General features: G+C 36.7%; 1 protein-coding gene and 1 long non-coding RNA gene across 7 annotated transcripts in view; both read right to left on the bottom strand.

Moving 5' to 3' along the window:
- The window catches only part of LOC143379333 (uncharacterized), a 53,528-nt gene extending 48,901 nt beyond the window's left edge, over positions 1 to 4,627 (bottom strand). For 3 of the 4 annotated variants that reach the window (XR_013088468.1, XR_013088467.1, XR_013088466.1), the window contains exon 1: positions 4,471 to 4,627. This is a non-coding gene — a long non-coding RNA (uncharacterized LOC143379333). Of the gene's footprint in view, positions 1 to 4,429 lie in introns of all 4 variants that reach the window. The other variant, XR_013088469.1, reaches the window with a different exon arrangement.
- Positions 4,628 to 11,117: 6,490 nt separating this feature from the next.
- The window catches only part of Traf5 (TNF receptor associated factor 5), a 48,951-nt gene continuing 40,607 nt past the window's right edge, over positions 11,118 to 19,461 (bottom strand). For all 3 annotated transcript variants that reach the window (XM_076831711.1, XM_076831713.1, XM_076831714.1), the window contains 3 exons: positions 16,045 to 16,185; positions 14,504 to 14,672; positions 11,118 to 13,407 (listed from right to left, as the gene is read on the bottom strand). In XM_076831711.1, the coding sequence (XP_076687826.1) occupies positions 12,830 to 13,407; positions 14,504 to 14,672; positions 16,045 to 16,185 (888 nt within the window). In that variant the 3' untranslated portion in view covers positions 11,118 to 12,829. The remainder of the gene's footprint in view (positions 13,408 to 14,503; positions 14,673 to 16,044; positions 16,186 to 19,461) is intronic.

Below are 19,461 nucleotides of genomic sequence, written 5' to 3' on the forward strand. Positions count from 1 at the left end.
TATGCTTAAATATATTGTTTAAGGTTACAAGGATAAATAATGAAGGAAATAAAAACATTTTAAAACTTCCAAATCTGTGGGAAAGATGACTAAAGGAAATGGGGGATACTAAAAATGAGATAAGTCTTCATCTATTACAGTAGAAAATCAAAGGATAATACATACTGATTAAGAAAGGACAGTCTGCAAATATTATTGAGAGATATAGCAATAATAATAAAAAATAAATAAATATAAAAAGTGTTTAAAGTATTTGCCTTTGGGAAGCTGTATCTGGAATGAAGAGAAAGCAGGTAGGATGGAGACTGCTGTTTTTCATTAAAATCTTTTCTGTACTATTCAATCTTTTAATTATGTGCATGCATTATGTTGCTGAATGTTTTTAAATAAAATGTTTATTTTTAAAGTGAATTGAGAAGCCAGGAAAGAGAAACAATAAAGTATATTTTTTCCATTAGAGCAGGAAAAATGCTCTAGTGATTAGAGGGATTATTGAGTTAAAGGGGAAGTGTTTAAAAAAAATAAGAATCCAGACTACATACTGCTTTTTTAATTTACTTAAGTTTAAAACTTAAAAATTTATATAATAAAATCTTTTGTATGCAGTACTATGAGTTTTAACACATACTTAATTCTTGTAACTACCACTAACAGGATACAGAACAATTTCAATATCCCAAGAATTTCCTCATGCCACCCCTACACACACTCAATTCACTATTAGCAAGCATTGATCTATTCATTGTCCCTTTATTTTTACCTTTCCAGCATGTTCAAAATGGAATCATGAGTAAGTAAACATCTGAGATTGCCTTTTTTTAAGTGATTTTTTTTAACCTTTATTTATTTTTATGTGGTGTGGAGGATCAAATCCAGTGCCTCACATGTGTTAGGCAAGGGCTCTACCATTGAGCCACAACCTCAGGCCCTGCATAATTATTCTTGAAAAGCTACATTACAGTGTGAATGTTTTAGTTGCTCAATATCCTTGTCAGACTTATTTTTTAATCCATTCTGTGTCTAATATTATCTCATGGTTTTAATTTCCCTAATGACTAATAATATTGAACATCTTTTCCTGTTCTTAATTACTAAATTTTTGTCATCTGTAGTGGAGTGTCTAAAAACTTTTGCCCATTTAAAATTTTTTTATTAGATTTTGAAAAATATATATTTTGGATATAAGTCCTTTGTCAATTATGTGATTTGCAAATATTTTCCCAGTATGACTGTCTTTCATTTTCTTTCCTTTATATAGCAAAATATTTTAATGAACTTCAATTTATTGATATTTTTCCTTATTGATAGTAATTTTAGTGTTGTATCTAGGAGGTTTTTGCCTGACTCAGTCATGAAGATTTTCTCCTGTTTTTTTTTTTTCCCAAGAGCTTTATGGTTTTAAAATCAAGTCATATGAACTAATATACAGAAATATGTTCATGACACTATGTGCTTAAAACATGCATAGATTCCTGACTATGATTCAGGCCCTTGATTTTTTTTCAAGAATTGTTTTGTTAATCTACTTCCCTTCCCTTTACTTATAAACTTTATATTCAACAAATGTATACCTACAAAAATCTTGCTGGGAATTTACTTGTCATTGCTTTAAATGCACAGGTCAATTTAGAGAATACTGACATTTACTTACATTTAATTTTCCAGTCTATGAACACAGAATGGGTCTTCTTTTTTTTATTAGTGTTTTGCATTTTAAAATGTATGAGTCCTGAGTATATATTAGCAGGTTTTTACCTAAGTATTTCATTTGTGGGTGAGGAGAGTGGGCCAGTGTTCAACTGCTCATTGCTAGTATAACAATGATAGACTCATTTGTTTTATCTTATATTCTGCAATCTGCTAAATTCACTTATTAGTTTAAAGAGCATGCTTATAGATTTACTTATATAGACAATTATTATCTGAAAACATGGATAATCTTATTTTTTTAATTTTCCATTCAGAATGCCCTTTCTCCCCTTTTCTTGCTTTTCTAAGACCTTCAGTAAGATACTGAATAGATGTGGTGAAAATAGACATCCTTGCCCACTCCCAATTTGGGGGAGTGGAGAGTATCCAGTTTTTCACCATTAAATATAATGCTAATTATAGGCTTTGTGGTTGGCTTTTATTAGGTTTCTTTCTAGTCTATCAGGTTCTAATTGCAAAGTTTTAGAACATATATTGAATTTTGTCAAGTGCTCTTTCTGCATCTATTGCTGGAATCTTGTAGTTTTGGTTCAGTCTGTTAATATAGTGGATTATGCCAAATGATTTTCAAGTATTGTTTCAGCTCTGAATTCCTGGGATAAGTGACACTTGGTTGAAATGTATTTTTTAAAATATTTTTACTTTATTTATTATTATGTGGCGCTGAGGATGGAATCCAGTGCTTCACACATGCTGGCAAGTATTCTATTATTGAGCCACAACCCCAGCCCTAGTATATTATTTAAAATTTTTTTTTATCCATTTGGTCATATTTTTGAGAATTTTGAGTCTGTTCAATCGGAAGTTTGATTTATACTTTTATTTTTTGTGTTATCTTTATCTGGTTTTGGTGTCAGGATATACTGGCTTTATAATATGAATTGAGAAGTCCTTCTTCCTGTCCTAAATTCTGGAAGAGCTTGTATAGAACTGATAATATTTTGCCCTTAAATGTTGGGTTAAATTAGCTGGTAAAACCATCTGGGCCTGAAATTTTTCCTTTTTTTTTTTTTTTTCCCCCTTTACTTTTAAACACAGTTCTATTTCTTAAATAATCAAAAGACTATTCATCATATCTTTTTGTTCTTGGGTAAATTTTGGAAGTTTTGACAGCGGTCCATCTCACCCAAGTTATCAAATTTATGAGTACAGAGTTGTTTATAGTATTCTCTTGTCCTTTTTAATGTCTACTGGGTCAGTAGTAATGCCCCCTCTTTAGAAATGATCTAGTACAAAAACAAAAACAAAACCTGAAGACAAAAATAGAGGGAGGACATAACTGTGCCTCAAACCTTGTTATTTCTTTCTCTTTCAGTTCCATATCCAGTCAGATACCAAATTCTTTTGATTTGCCCTTGCCATTATTTCTTGTTAATTTACCCTCATTCCCAATGCTCCGTGGCACAATATCCTACCTAAACTATGTCACCTGCCACCTAACTAATCTCACAGCCTCTTATTTTAATGAACCCGTCATACTAGTGCTGGGTCCACCTTTTTGTATTTCCAATGGTTTTGCACTGCCTACAGGATAAAGGTCTTCCACATCTGGCTTACTTAGTTCTGTCTTTTGAGGTATAGTATTCTATTTCCCTAAACTGGGGATTTTAAAGACATTTTGGGGAAGATTCATGAAACTCCTAAAATTGAGTACAAAATGTTATATGAATGTGAATTTTATTTCTATCTTTATTAGACGTTCTATCTTTATTAGACGTTCAAAATAAGAACATGTGCAACAAATTTTTCAAACTAAATCTTTGTCTATCAATCCACTATGCTTCCCAACTGTTTCCACATCAGTGAAGAATGATCACTCCTTTGTCTGAACTTAGATTTACAATATTTTAGTGATCTAACCTATCCTTAACACTTCATACACGAGGAGATGCAAAATATTACTAAATTTAGAGTTTAGATATCCGATAAAAAGGAACACTTGAGGGCCTGTGTGAAGAGAGAGTTGTGGGCAGGGGGTTCTTAGGCAGAAGCCAGGTATCTATAAATGTTGAGTCTAGACAGCATCCAGAAACAATTCCTCAGGAGAAGCAAATAAAAGACAGGCAGGGAGATCAACAGTATTTGGGAAAGAGAAAGGAGTAGTAAGGGAGTCAACTTTTCAACTCTACTACATCTAAACTATGATACCTTGGGCAAATTATTGACTTTTTCTGTGCCTCAGTTTTCTCATTAGGATTGTTGATTAAACAATGTGCGTGTAAAGGTTTTAGGTCAGGTCCCTTACTCCTAAAACATTGTTTTGTCAACTGTTGTCACGTAAGAGAAGGCTTTCAGGCTATAGCTCAGAAGGTAGAGTGCTTGCTTCGCATGCACAGGGCCCTGGGTTAATCCCTAGCACCCCCCCCACCCCCCCCCAAAAAAAAAGATTGAGAGAGAAGGTTTTCAGTAAGGGAGGGAGTGGGGGCTGAGAGAGATGGTCCTTTGTGGGAATGCCGTCAGCGGGTAGGGTTTTGCAACAGGATATATTCCCAAAGAAGGAGGTGGGGGCGGAGGTGTACTGGGGGCGGGGAATCCTCACAATAGGAGGAACTCTCAAGTGTCATAACAAGAACACAACCTCCAGAATAGAAGTCGGCAAAGACTCAAGATAAGTGCTATGAGCGCTTAGGACAAAGGACACCTCTCGGGACCCGTCGGTGGGGTGGGTAAAGGGCAGTCCAGAGAGTAATCGAGAGGCCAGGGAGGAGCAGAAGGGGACCTGAAGGTAGGGTGAAGGCGGAAACGAAATGCCTGCACGGCCTCTATCGGCTTGCCTTCACGCTCTTTCTAGCCACGGTCCCGCTGCAACCATCTTTTTACTGGAAACTTTTTCGAGGGTGCTGAAAAGGCCAGGCGGCGACCGCCGCGGAGGTGGACGCCCGACAGCGCGCCAGCGCGCTGTGGCTGGCGGGCGGGACTTCCGGGCGCGCGCGCGTCCGCCGGCCGGAAACGTCCGGCCACGACACAGAGAGGGGCGGGAGCAAATGGCTCTTCCGTGTGCGTGGGCCTTCTGCCCCGGCCACTGGATCTGTGGGCTTGTTGGGGCGGAGACATCTGGGAAGGGCGCAGGCTGTGGGTTGTAGCTTCTCGGTCCGGGGCTGACCAGTTCGCTGTATCCTTTCCACACAAGTTGTGAAGAACCTCAGACTTTAGCACCACAATCAGTAATAAGTTGTCGCCAAATGGCAAAGATTTCCTGGGATTTGAGATTCTTTACTGTGTAGATTTGCCCAGACTTGATAACCAGTTGCGTCTTGAGACTTCCCATCCTGCACCATGTCTGTTAGTTCAAGTTCTCCCTTGTTCTTAAGGTGAAGTGTTGGGGTTTTGCACATTTATCTTTTTCCCTGGCTATTTTTGTTGTTACTGGCTAGCGTGGGGTTTGGTTGATCTGTTTGGTCGTTTTGCTGAGCCTAACATTCTTAAAATTTGACAAATAATTCTCTTTGATTTTTGGGGTAAGACTTTATCTGTAAATAATGATATTGGGTCTTCCCAAGAGTCCAGGACAATGCTGAATAACAGCCTCAAGCATACTTCTTTCTTTCCAGAAGTTATTTTGATTGAATTTTGTTTTATTCATGTTATTATCTACAGATTTCTGGTAGATACCTTTATTTTAAAAAAATAAAGTCAATTTGTCCTTTTCCTTCTTGGCCAACTCATCATTTTCTTTTAAATCAAATGACTAAATTTTACCAAATATTTCGATATCAGTTTTGGAAATGACCATATAGCTTTTCTCCATTATTCGACAATAATAGATTTTCTGATGGCGAACAATCCTTAACTCCTGGTATGTATCCTTGCAGTGGATTGCTGGGTGCAATAGGCTGAGTATGTGTATGTGTGTGTGTGTGTGTGTGTGTGTGTGTGTGTGTTTCATAATTTGGATTAGCTTATGGTTTTTCTTTCTGGGCTTGTCTAGTTTTGATTTTAGGCTGTGCTAGATCTCAAAATGAGTCGGATTAACTTCCTTTTATGTGACCTCAAATAGACATAGCATGTGAATGAGCTGTTCTTTAGGTTTTGAATTCATTTTTAAAGCTAGCTGGATGAGGATGCTCTTTAGAGTTTTGTTTCATAATTTCCATGGTTACTAATATATAGATAGCATTTTATTTTGCTTCCTGAGAGTTTTAATCAATTTTCAAATTTATAGGTCTAAAATTATCAATGGTATTCAACTTTTTAAAAACCTCATTCTTATGCATTCTTATTTTATTGGCATTTTTATTGATCAGATTTATTGATCCAGCTTTTAGTTTTATTGACAAAACTGTTTTGAAAGTTACCTCTCTTTCTAATGTATGCCTTCATTACTTCCTTCATTCTTATTTTCTTGGAGCTTATTTTTTTATTTAAAAAAATAGAATCTTGAAAGCATAGCTTTTCTTTCAAATGTTTTGTATGAATTATAAATATGTATAGTTACAGAGAATACAATGAACAGCTCTGTACCAAGCACTTCACTTTATCATGTTTTAACGTTTTCACATATTTGCTTTATACTTTAATATTCCATATTCAGTTATAGTTCCCTGTGAATCCTTCTGCAGTCTCATTTCCCCTCTCTTCCCAAAGTTAACAACTCCCTTGCATTTGGTATCTGTCATTCCCATCAGAGTTTCTACTATATATACATACCATATATATATATATATATATATATATATATATATACACACATACATATATATACACACACACATATATATATATGTGTGTGTGTGTGTATAATAACAGTATTGTTTTGTTTTTAAACTTACATACCATTCCATAATTTGCTTTTGCCATCCATAATTATGTGTGTGAAATTTAACCAACTACATGTTGGTTCATGTAGTTCTTTTTTTTTTTTTTCACTTGAATTGCTGTGTAGTATTTCAATGTGACTACACTGCAGCTTATTCTCTTCCTAGTCATTTGATGATTCCTGATTTTTGTCATTACAACATGAGTAAATGGACATTCTTGCACCCAATTTCTTGGGCATGTGATAAGAATTTCTTCAGAGAACAACAGCAGATGAGGTAGAGAGGGAAGATGGGAGGGGAGGGGAGGGGGGATAGTAGGGGATAGGAAAGGTAGCAGAATACAAGTCACTAATATGCCATTATGTAAAAATGTGAATGTGTAACCGAAGTGATTCTGCAATTTGTATTTGGGGTAAAAATGGGAGTTCATAGCCCACTTGAGTCAAATGCATGAAAGATGATATGTCATGAGCTTTGTAATGTTTTGAACAACCAATAAAAAAACAATTATATTTTTAAAAAATCTAAATTAAAAAAAAAAGAATTTCTTCAGAATATATGTCTAGAAATAGAATTGTAGGGTGGAAGGGTTTGCACAATTCAGTTTTGATAGTGCCACATTGTTCTCCAGTGGTTGTACCAGCCTACTTTTCTACTTGTAATGTAGGAGAGTTGCTTTTGTTCCACATGCATGCCAATGCAAGTTATGATTTTCTCCCTTGTTTTGCTATTATAAACAATGTTGTCAGTAAACTTTCTTGTACATGTATACTGTGCAAGAGTTTCTCTGAATATATAACTAGTAAAGGAGTTATTAGGTGTTTTGTGTAGATGATTTAAAAATCAGATACTTGTCCCCCTCCCTTCATTTGAGATTTTTGCTCTTTTAATAGTAAAGTTTAATTCATTCATACATATTGCTATTTTTTCTATGTATAATGCTTCTTATTCTTTTTTTCCTCCTCTGGTTTGATAGTTTCTTTTGCTAGCATCTCTCACTCCACTCTGCCCCACCCTTGAATGATTTGAAGGTTTTAATTTGATTTTTATTCTAGTTTTTTTGTCACTCCTCACTCATTTAAATTTATATTTTTACACGACAAAGTCTCATACACAGTGGTTAAAAGTGAAGTCCTTGAAGCTAAATTGCTTGGATGCTGGCCTGGTTCTACTGCTCATTAGCTGTGTAACCTAGGGCTTATCAGGTAACCTCTCTGTGGCTCATTTCCTCATGTATAAAAACAGTAATAATACCTGTTTAGCAGAGTTGTGATATTCAGTGATTATATACCTTATATACCTTCATTTTAATGCAGTTTGAGAATCTGCCATGTACTCAAACAAGGTTTTAGGTTCAAGAATTTTTATGATCTAATAAGTGTAATTTCATTATGATGTAACTTTAATACTGTGTCCTCTCGTCTTGTCCCCCCAATCTGTGCTCCATATAGAGTATATTTTTAGCATTAATCAGATTTTTATACTTTATATTTTTATACTTTTCATTATACTTTACATAAACCATAAACTTCTCAGGTGACCTCAGCACCACAGGCAGATTCTGAATCCTGCCTCCCTAATCTCACTCATCAAGTGCCACTCCCCTCCCTCTGTGTGACTCCCATTAGTCTGGCCTCTTCTCAGATCCCTGAGCCAACTCTTCCTGCCCAGAATTGATCCATTCCATCTGCTTTTCCCATGCCTGGCTCTCTTTCAGATTTGCTTGATTTAGTCAGGTTCTTAGTTACAAACAACAGAATCCCCTCTGGTTGAGAAAGAAAGAGACTTTTACAAACATTATTATGTAGTTCACAGAATCTACAGAGGGCCCAGGGGCCATACCCAAACCACTAGAGAATCTAGTGGAAATCTATTGTTGCAGCCACCATATATGAGTGCAACTTCAACAGACACTGTTGGTCGCCACTGGGTAGTGGGAATTTGGAATGTTTCCTTCCTCTTGCTCACTTTCAAGTTGAAGTTTGTATGGCTATGACTCTTGGTGGAACCCAGGTCACATGTCTGTTACAAAAGGGATCAAGAAGGCAAGTTTTCTTACAGGAAATTCCTCAGACATGAGTGTTTGCAATTGTTGGGCTTTCAGAAAACATGTTACATGAACACTAAATATCATGTTACTGCAGTATAAAAAAAAAGGCCTTCCCTGACAAACTGAAGTCTATCCTGCCTTATTCTTTCATTGTACTCTCATTTTCTTTAAAGCACTTATCACAACTTATATTGTTAAATACTTACTTGTCAAATGCTTTATAAACTCTGGAGCCACAGAGTCTAGTCTTCATCTAAAGTTTCAAATATGTATATTTTAAACAGCCAAAAATAATCTGTAAATGTATTTTAATCTTTAACATGGGCCTCTTGGAAGAAAAAGCATCAGGGGCTCGGAGTCACAATTCCCAGCAGCTCCCATAGTTTTATATTTCCTTTTCTTTCTTCTTTAATTCTCCCCAATCCTTAGGTGGATCCTCTTTGGCTCTTCTACATAAATCTTGCCCCTGGATTCCTTCAAATGTCTTTCTGCCTATTCTTGTTATTTTGCATCACAAACATCCAGAGCTGGTCTGAGAGAGATTTTCTTAGGGCAAATGGGAAAGGAGTTGAGAGGCAAAATCTATCAAACATGAGGCTACTGTTACGCACATTAGCCACATTATAAATTTTCTTAAAATATTTTTTTAGTTGTTGATGGATATTTATTTATTTATTTATTTATTTATTTATTTATTTATTTGCAGTGCTGAGACTCAAACCCAGTCTCTCACACATGCTAGGCTAGTGCTCTACCACTGAGCTCTGACCCCAGCCCCACATTATAAATTTGAGAAGGACAGGGATAATGTAACACAGAATATGGCAAATATGTAATTAACATTTGTTTTCTGGAAAAAAGAGAAGTACCGGGGTTAGGGATTTAGCTCAATGTCAGAGCACTTACCCAGGACACATAAGGACCTGAGTTTGTTCTCAGTGCTGGGGTTTAAAAAAAAAAAAAAAGGAAAGAAAAGTTCATCAATTGGGAGATATATATATATATAGATATATATATATATCTATATATATATATGGAAGTATGGAACACAGAGCAAAAAATCTAGAGCTAGGGAAGGGTGAAGGGATAGGAGTGGGGTGTGCAGAACAAGGGACAGTGTGGGAAAACATTGCAAAGGAGGTGAAGCCCAAACAGAATCTTAAAGAGCAAGAATTCATCAGGCAAAGAAGGAGGTGAGGTTAGAGAAATGTATGCCAGGTAGTCCTGTAGCATAAGCTCAGTTAAATGTCACATAGATTGATGTGGTACTGTTAAATGCAAAGTAGGAGAAATGTCAGGAAGTAAGGCTGGGGGAGAAGAGATGGGCAGGAAGAGCCTTGTGTGTACCATAGGGCTTTTTCCTATGTGTGGTGGCACCACAGTGAAGGTGGGGTGGTGCCGTAGTCTGGCTGCAGCAAAATAACCCGGGGCGGGGGGGGGGGGGGGGGGGGGGGGGGGGCTGCCGGTGATATCAGTCTACACAAGTTGTTCGTCACCCCCCGGGCAGGGTGGAGAGTGGATCTCCATTTTAGAGAAATCAATCACCAGGTGACATCAAGGAGGTTGGATTCGAAAGAAGCAAAATTCCCCCAAATATGGAAAACAGTTTAAAAAATAATGCAGGCCTAAACTAGTGTGGCAATATGCAGTAGAGGTAAATAGTAGGAATCATTTAAGGGAAATATTTGAAGGCCATTTGGGGTGACTGGATGGGGAAGGTGAGGGAAGAATCTAGAGTGTATAAACCCTAGCTTGAATGATGTCATTACCTGAGACAGAAGACACAGGAGAAGTAATAGGTTAGCTGTGGTAGGGGGAGAGGGAAAATTTCTAGTTCAGTTATGGAGAAGTAGACTCTAAAGTACCTGACTCCTTGTTCAGCCCTGCTTGGATATATAAATCTAAAGCAAAGACAAAGGCCAGAGGCAGATACAGACCAAGGAGGGAAGAGTGTGGGTGATAAGTTCACAAGCCAACTGTAGGGAGCTGGGAGCAACTGCCTTCCAGGCTCGACATCTTTCCCTTCACACCTCCCTCCATACTTCTCTTACCTCTGGCAATTCCTTCTCCAGATGCTCTGCAGGCTTCTCTTCTTCCTCCCATAAAATGTGTTTTCCAAAGGTCCCCTCCTGTGCATCCATCAAATCTTTATCTCCAGCTCAGAATTTTTATATGATTGAGACACATGTCTCCAACCACTTTCTAAGAGAGACAAGGTAGTTAGTGGTGTGGATTGATTGTCCAGGGACCCCATGAAAGGTTTGTATCTTGCTGTCTTATTTACTTATATTTAGGACTGGCACTTATATTGAATCCAGCTGCGACTATCTCTTATTTTTCTAAAAATGTCAAATTTGGTCAGAATTTAGACTAGTCAATATGTATTAATATGTTCCCCCATCTCCCTTCCTACTGTGATCCTTATAAACCTTTTTCAAGGATGTTAACTCCAGTATTATGTCTAGAGTATTGTTTTTTTCTTCATCAAAAACTGACAGTAGACAAAAATGAAAATAAAAATTTAAGTCTTGTTTATACAGAATAAAAACCATAAGAGAGGAAAATTAGATTACAAGAATTCACTTTTAAAAAAGTCACAGTTCTTCTGAAAAAGGTGTACTTTTTATTCCTTAATCTTCGATCACTTAATCACTATTTCAGTGATTAAGGGACTGAACTGCTAAGCAAACCATACCATGACATATTTTATATGCATAGAAGACATTTTATGTGCATAAGATAGGTAATACTTTGACAAATTCACTTTTAAGTGTTTTCGACATCAGCTGCTTAAAACTAATTACAACAAAATGACCTGTTACTCAACGGAGACACAGAGAGTGACCTTGGACATGATTAAAAACAGAACAAACACGCAGTAACGTCTGGGTCTGGCATTGTGGGCTACAGAATGCATCCTGAGTTTGTCTGAGGTGATGTGTAGACCTTTAACTATATTAGAGTTCATTCACTACAGTTCTTTCCATTGTGCACTTTTTTCATTGAATTTAATCCTTTGGAGTGATTCCTGCAATAGGAGTCTTTAGTATATTGGAAGTACCATAGAAGAGAGTAAGATTCCCGTAATTCCCATAAGCCTAATCATGTTTCTTCTTTAGAAAGTGTAAGATGCATGGCCATCACCCAAGTGAGCTGCTCTTCAGTGACCACTGGGTCATGTAACTTGTCCTTACATGCTCAGGAGAGCCAGCCCACATATGAGCAATGGTAATGGCGTAATAATTTATTTCTAATCAGGAAAGCAGTATTTCAGTTTTTGTTAAAGTCATGCTTATCAAAAGTAATAAGGACTCATCTTGATTTATATATACACCCTTAGGTCTATACAGATAAAAGTATAAGAATATGATCATTTCTGTTCTTTGCAAAGTACTCAGGACTCTAAAAGAAACTTCACAAGCTGACTAAATGCCCATTTTCATACCAATTTATAAATTCAAAAGGTCTCCAAAAAGAAAAAGGAGATACTATTTTCAGCAATCAGTTTTGGATTGGGAGTACTTCTGCCACTCGAAATTTTAATGGTTTTCTCCTTAGGTTTTAAATTCCTTTTACACATTTGTGACATTAGGGACCCTAATAAAATCTTCACTTTAGCTGGCTAGCTCTCTATACATTCATGTGCGTGTGCACACACACATACACACACAATATGTAATGCTTTCTGGTTTACATCAAGAAGAAGAATGAAAATGTTTATGCCATTTACCAGTTCTTATACAGAATTTTGGTGAATTTCATGAAAACATTTAAGAGTGCAGTAATTTCCCAAAATTTAGTATTTAAATGAAAAAGTTGGGTCCAAACTGGGCCTATTATATTGACTTCTAATTATGTCATGCACTACTTAACTGGAACAGCCTACCCTTTGAAAAGAGGGCTTTTCCAGTCTTAAGGTCAGAGATAGAATCAACAGTCCAAACAATAAATACAAAAATATTTTTCAGTTGGGAATTCTAATACTTCTGTGTCCTCAACAACATTGAATACTGTAGAGTGTCTGATACACCTCACTAAGCACCAGCAAAAGAGATAAGCCCCAGACCTGGTTTTCAAGAAACTTACCATCTTTTGTGAGATATAAAAATATAAATAGCACATTCTAAGATTTTTAAATTACAAACTTCACCAGAGTAGAATGTAAAAAGACAGCATTTAGACATTTTCAACTGACTTTAAACATTAAAGGCAAAAAGCCAAATACATTGAGTGAAGTCCAACTCAATATGATAATCAAGTGAACCATGCTTTAGAACCCAAGAAGTTTTCCTATCACCCCAGGAACAGTGAACTAGAGATCCTCCAGATCAGTTAAATCCACAGCCACTTTCAAGAACAGGGTGTCATCTTTAATGTAGGTGTTCTTCGCATTCTCCAAAGTGGAATGAGCCACAAAGCGGGGACAGCCAGATGCAATGTTCATCTCCCCATCAGGTCTTTTAAAACTGCTGCTATTGGGGTCAGCTTTGAAGGTCTCCATTATGTGGTTCTTTTTGCCACTTTGGTCCAGAAGCATCAGAGTTACCCTCTGCTTAAATGGCCACTGCAAGAGTGAGTCAAACTCTCCTCGCATCACCACAAAGTACAGGGACAGGTGGGTTCCCTTGCCAGACCCATCCCCATTCAGGTATGCTCTGGCACAGAGCCGATAGCCACAGCGGCTGGTGTAGAAGGGTTGACTGAAAATGGACACTATGTGCCCATCCACTGCCTCCTTCTTCTTCATCTTGTAGTCTGTCACCTTCCAAATGAGCTTTCCATTATAGCAGGCACCCTCCAGCAGTTTAAATCGCTCTTCATTTTTATTCAACTGTGCTTTATGAATATTAATGTGTGCATCATGTTTGTTAGTCTCCCCTTCTAAAACAACTGCAAAGGAAACAAACAAAAGGTTTCATCGCCTGAGAAGTTTCTTTAAAATTTGCCCAAAGTGGAATTTTATTACCTGAAGAGAAACAATAAAATTCTGACTCCTAATGATGGACTGAATTCAATGCCCATAAATGAACCACTTATATTAATATTATTAATTCAGTGAACATTAAGTCTTTGCAAACAAAACAAAACAAAACACACACGTAAAACACACATACACAAAGAAATGTGTGTGTGTGTGTGTGTGTGTGTGTGTGTGTGTGTGTGTGTTTAAACTGGGGACTGAGCCCCTGAGTGCTTGGCTTAAACACTGAGCCATATCCAGTCCTTTTTAATTTTTTTTTTCAAAGAGAGAGAGAGAGGGAGAGAGAGAACTTTAACATTTATTTTTCAGTTATTGGCGGACACAACATCTTTGTTTGTACGTGGTGCTGAGGATCGAACCCGGGCCGCACGCCTGCCAGGCGAGCGCTACCGCTTGAGCTATATCCCCAGCCCCATTTTTTTTAATTTTAAGACAGTGTCTTGCAAAGTTGCTTAGGGCCTGGCTAAGGGCCTGCTTAGGACTTTTTGCTGAGGTTGGCTTTGAACTCATGATCCTCCTGCCTCATCCTTCCTGAGTCACTGAGATTTCAGGCATGAACGCCTTGCTAGGAATGTGTACTTGCTAGGAATGAGGCTTGCCAAAGTGTAGATCAAACACTGCATTTGCATAGCATGAATTGACATGGTGAGTCCCATACTCTTCTAATCAGAACTTTTTTAAATAGCCAAACTCTTCTGGTTTTTTGACATCTAAAAATCATCACACTCTCTCTTAACTTTCTAATTTTCCACTCTCCTTAAAAATCACCACTCCCTGTTCTTGGAATTTCCTGGCCCATTTCTACCCCTTGCTGTTTCCACTCCCCATTCAAGCCTCCCTCATTTTTGCCTGAGCAGCCAGAATCTCACACTCCTTTTTTACAAATAATAAATTCAGCTATTGTTTATCCTGGAGAGATGTGATTATTCTACAAGATGTTTGCTTGTGTCATGCATACATGCCAATAAATGAATCACCAAAAGAGAAGTAAAATATTAAACATACCTAATCTTTGATCATTGGTTTCTAATAGGGTAATTTTCTGTTTCATCGTATCAATCGCTTCCATCAAAGGCCTTAGGTCAAATTTATTTTGTTGCTGGTTAACCATTTGTAATAACTGACGCACTTGAGCTTCTAGCCAAGCAGACTTGTCCATGTGACTGGCAAGAACCTTTCCGCAGAAAATGGATCATAACGTTAAAATAACTTTTAAGTCAATATTTTAGTGATGTGTTGAGATTAGAAATTTTCAACTCAAAACATTTCTCACTTAATCAATTAATGAAATGAAAAATACACAAATTCAGAAAAATCAATGAGGACTTCAGAGAGACAAGCTCCTAATTACCTTCCTCCTCTTCTCTTATCCCAGCTCCTGTTCCAAATCTTTGAACCTTTCTTCTTATTTTTTACTCCTCCTCCAGTTTTTCTGTGCTTGTTTCTCTAACCCATCTTTATATGTCTTTCTCTGGTTGTCTCTCCTCTTGCCTTATCACTTCCTTCTCTTAGATGCTGCTTTCTAGATTCACTCCTGTTCTGCTATAAGGCAGAGGGTGCCTGCAAACAGACCCACCTATTCCGGCCTGAGCACTGCAAGTGGAACTTAAGGCCTGAAGAGACCTAAATGTTTGATTGTTCTCTTAGGTGAAAGAGATTAAATAAAACTACCTTGTCCTAAGTGTCTTCATTCTAACTGGTTGGTCTTTGTATTAAACCAATACCAGAATTGAGAAAGTAACATATAATGGATTACTTTTTTAACATATAACTTTTTTTATACACATAAACATGCATATATATGTATATGTAAATATACACACATTTTATACACACACAAATTAAATATGATGAGTAAGTATGAAAAGTATATGGCCTAGATTTCTAGGTTTTCTGGGATAAACTAGATTTCAAATATACTATTCATTCTATATGTCTTTAAATCTTTCAGTCTGAATTTTTAATCATGATGAAGACATTATTCATTAGGAATCCATGTGTGATTATTTAGCATTCATGATTTACAAAGTAATTTTGGCTATATTTTAATGATGCTTAAAGCATTTTCTCTCCAAGGGAATATAGTTTCACAAAATGCAGAACTACAGATGCTCTCAAAGAATCTGAAATAAAATAAAACCCAACATTAATTAAAATCCTAATTCCCTAAGTTATATGAAAGTATTATATAAATATTAAATTTATTGACATTGCTACATGTGGTGGGCTTATGAAAGAGATGATCTTTATTAGGAAATAAATACTGAAGCATGTAGAGGTAAAAGTTTGTAATATTTGTAGTGCATTCTCAAATGGTTCAGAAAGAACAAACACACACGTGTGTGCACACACACACTTGCTGGAGGGGAAAAGGTGCAAATGAAGCAAATGGTACAAAACATTGACAATGGATGAATCTGGGCAGAGGACATGTTATTTGCACCATCTTATTCTTGTCGTTTATCTATATATTTAAAATTATTTCCACTTTAAAAGCTCAAAGAAAAAGCCAGATATTTGCATTGAGTAAAAAGGCCATTTCTCACCTGGATATTTGAGAGAAAGCTTCCATTTTTGCCAAATAACTGTGAAAACTGTTTGAATTCCTTTTCAAATGTCTTTACAGTTTCTGCTAGCTTCTGGATTTTACTTTCTTTTTGTTCTAGGCTCTTATATAAGTCAGAAATCTAGTAACAGGGATGTGAATGAGAAAAAATCAGGTCATTAAAATTTATACATTCTGGTTAAAACAGTCCTTGCAGTTAAGAATGTGTTTCTAGGAAAAATATACATAAATTCTAGGAAAATATTTGCAGGTGGTTTCTAAAAATTGGACCCACAGAATTTCTCATTAGCTTGTTCTATACTTAACCTATTATGATGGTTCATCTAATAAAATGACATCACTTAGCTGAATTTACTGAACTTGTTCACTTCACCCATTTAAGTACACACTTATTAAACAACCAGAGTACTGATCACCATACTACATTATATATTATGTATATAATATATAACGTATATGTAATAATAACATATGTAATATAAATAACATATATGTATATAAATAAGTTATATATTATATACATAATATTTAACGTATATGTAATTTACCTTATATGTTATATGTACATGATTTTAAAGTAATTTTTGTTATATTTTAGTAATGTTTAAAGCATTTTCTTCCCAATTTCTATCATACCCTTATATTTATTAGCTCTTTTAATCTTCAAAGAACCCTATAAGTTAAGGTGCAAATATTTGTTCCACTTTTTTTTAAGAAGATAAAACAGAAGAGGGTTTAAGTAACCCTCCCAGAATATGAACTAGGAAGTAGTAGGCAAAACAAATGAGTAGTCTGTTTACCTATTTGAGGGAAACAACTAGAAACTTAAAAGCAATCCTAGACAACCTTTCTCTTATCCTCACATCCATTCAATCTGGAATGTTTGCCAACTTTTCACTCCTAAAACACAAGACTACAAACAAAAAAGCTCTTAAAACCATTTCTCACTTCCTCTCATTTCAACCTTCATTATTTCTCACCTGAGCTGTGACAAACAGCTTCCTAATTGGGCCTACATTACACCTTCTACCCTGACATATACCAGGAAGTTCTGTGGGAACTGGATTGATGAAGATTTCACAGTCCACTGTAACTCCAGCAACTGAATGGGTGTAGGTGCTTGATAAATATTTGTTTAACAATTGAATGCATGAATGCTCTCCTTGTCTTTAGTCAATTCATGCTCCATACTGTGACCAGAATAATATTAAGAGACAAATCTGATCTCATGCCTTCCCCACTTAAATGTGTGTTCTTCTTTTTCAGGTTACACTGGGCCCCCTACTTGATCTGCCCCTGGCTATGCTTTTGGGCTCATGCCCATTCAGAACCCAAGTTCAACATGGTCATCAAGATTACACAACTCCTAGTTCCCATCAGGCCCTGCTCACTCAAACACTTCCATCTTCATCTAAAACTTTTTAAGTTGGCAGCTTTTTAAGCTGCCATTCAAGGGTACATCTTTTCAAAATATTTCCTGACCAATACTATCTACACAGATTACCCTATCTACATTCCACAATACTCTATCTACAAGCCTGTGTATAACTTATCCTTACCACTCTTACAACTTGCTTTTGTTGTTGTTTTGTTCCTTTTACTCCACTAAACTGTTTCTTGAGGTTATATCTCATTTATTTATCACCAGGGCCTAGTACAGTCCTGGCACACAGAAGGCACTGCATGTGTGTCCGATGAATGCATGCTTAAACTATCATAAAGAGCTCTTGACCTTGGGCCTCAAAATCTTCTTTGTAGACCACTGGGGCAGATTTCTACTTAGAACCAAAGCAAATTCAGCATCCCTTCTCCCTGCCATCACTTCTAACCTGCTCCTATTCTTGTGGAGTCTATCTCATTAATAATTATTAATAATAATTCCTATGTTTCCCACCTTCCAAGCTTATAGCAATCCCTTTCAACCTCAGAATGTCTCTCCATGCTCCCTCGCCATCCCATTGACATGAGCCTTCACCACCACCACCTCTAGCATCTTGCCTCCACTTAATGCTTATCATGTACCAGGCACTGTACTCAGAGCTTAAATAGAGTATGTCATTTTCCTCTCACCACAATCCCATAGGAGACAAGGGAAGAGAGATAAAGTAGCTTGTCTGCACTCGTAGCAGTCTTCTGGCTCTAGGGCCCTCACTCTTAACCAATTGCCATTCTATTATCAGCTGTCTTACTTTTAAAAGCCAAATAATTAGATGGCCAAGTATTTTCCTATTTAAAAACTTCCATTAACTCCCTGAAAAACATTAATGTTAACTCCCTGAAAAAAGTTCAAACTTTTTACCTTTAAATCCTTTTTGAAAAAAGGCAGAGTGTATATGAATAAAACAGGACTTGAACGCACAGTGCTCAACACTTCTTAGCTTATGTGGAAGGCCATCACTATCTGGATCCAACACATCTGTCTCCAGCTGTTCCCTGTCTCACACTCAGGATCCCTTTTACCAAAATCCCACTTCCTTAAATCAGCAGCATCTCCTATGCCTCCCTGCCTTGGCACAAGTTCTCTCCTTCTGTGTGTCCTCCTTCTTCAATCTTAACTAACAAATCGTTTCTTCCTTCAAGATGCAACTGGATATCTGATATTGAAAAACCCTTCCCAACTTTTGTAATTTTCTCCTGCCATCTCTGAACCCCAGATGGAGTCATCACATGTCCCATGAGGCATAATGTCTCTGAGTCCTTCATGGTGGAGGCTATGTCTTCCTTACTCAGTGTTCCTAGCAGTGAACACTGTACATGACATATGGTAGATGTTTGTTGAATGAATGGATGGATGAATGAGGCAACTGATATAGCAACAGCTTACAGACAGATACTAGGCAACATGCCTCTTACCAAAGTTAACATTTAATCAGTCTTTCTACATTTTACCCCAGAGTTGACTTTGGGACTCACATATTCACTTTAACATGGAATCAGACATCAGAAAGTTATTTCAGTAATAAAATCCAACTCCTTCTCTGACAGTGGATGGTCTTTTTCCCAATGTGGACTTGAAAAGTCTGAGATGTTACAATGAAATAACTCATAATAATCACTTATTACAATCAGTATTTATTGAGGTCTACTATGAATGCTCCAGGCTAACAGTAAGTGTTCACACATATAATTTCAACTGATAATCACAACTCAGTTAAATTAGTATGTATATATGAAATAAATATGCATTTATCAGTTTGCAAAGATTCTCAAAGGAAGTTTAGACTTATTACAAAATTTATAGATCCCATAGTGCCTAGAACAGATAGTCAACTGCTGTTTTATAGTATTATTGATTTAATTTTAAAACATCAAACATCAAACACCTACTGCATGCCAGGTAAGAACAGGCTATGGTGAGGCCGTACAGTACACCATGAAGCGCACTGGATTTAAAGTC

This window comes from Callospermophilus lateralis, chromosome 13 (assembly GCF_048772815.1).
Source record: "Callospermophilus lateralis isolate mCalLat2 chromosome 13, mCalLat2.hap1, whole genome shotgun sequence".
NCBI lineage: Eukaryota > Metazoa > Chordata > Mammalia > Rodentia > Sciuridae > Callospermophilus > Callospermophilus lateralis.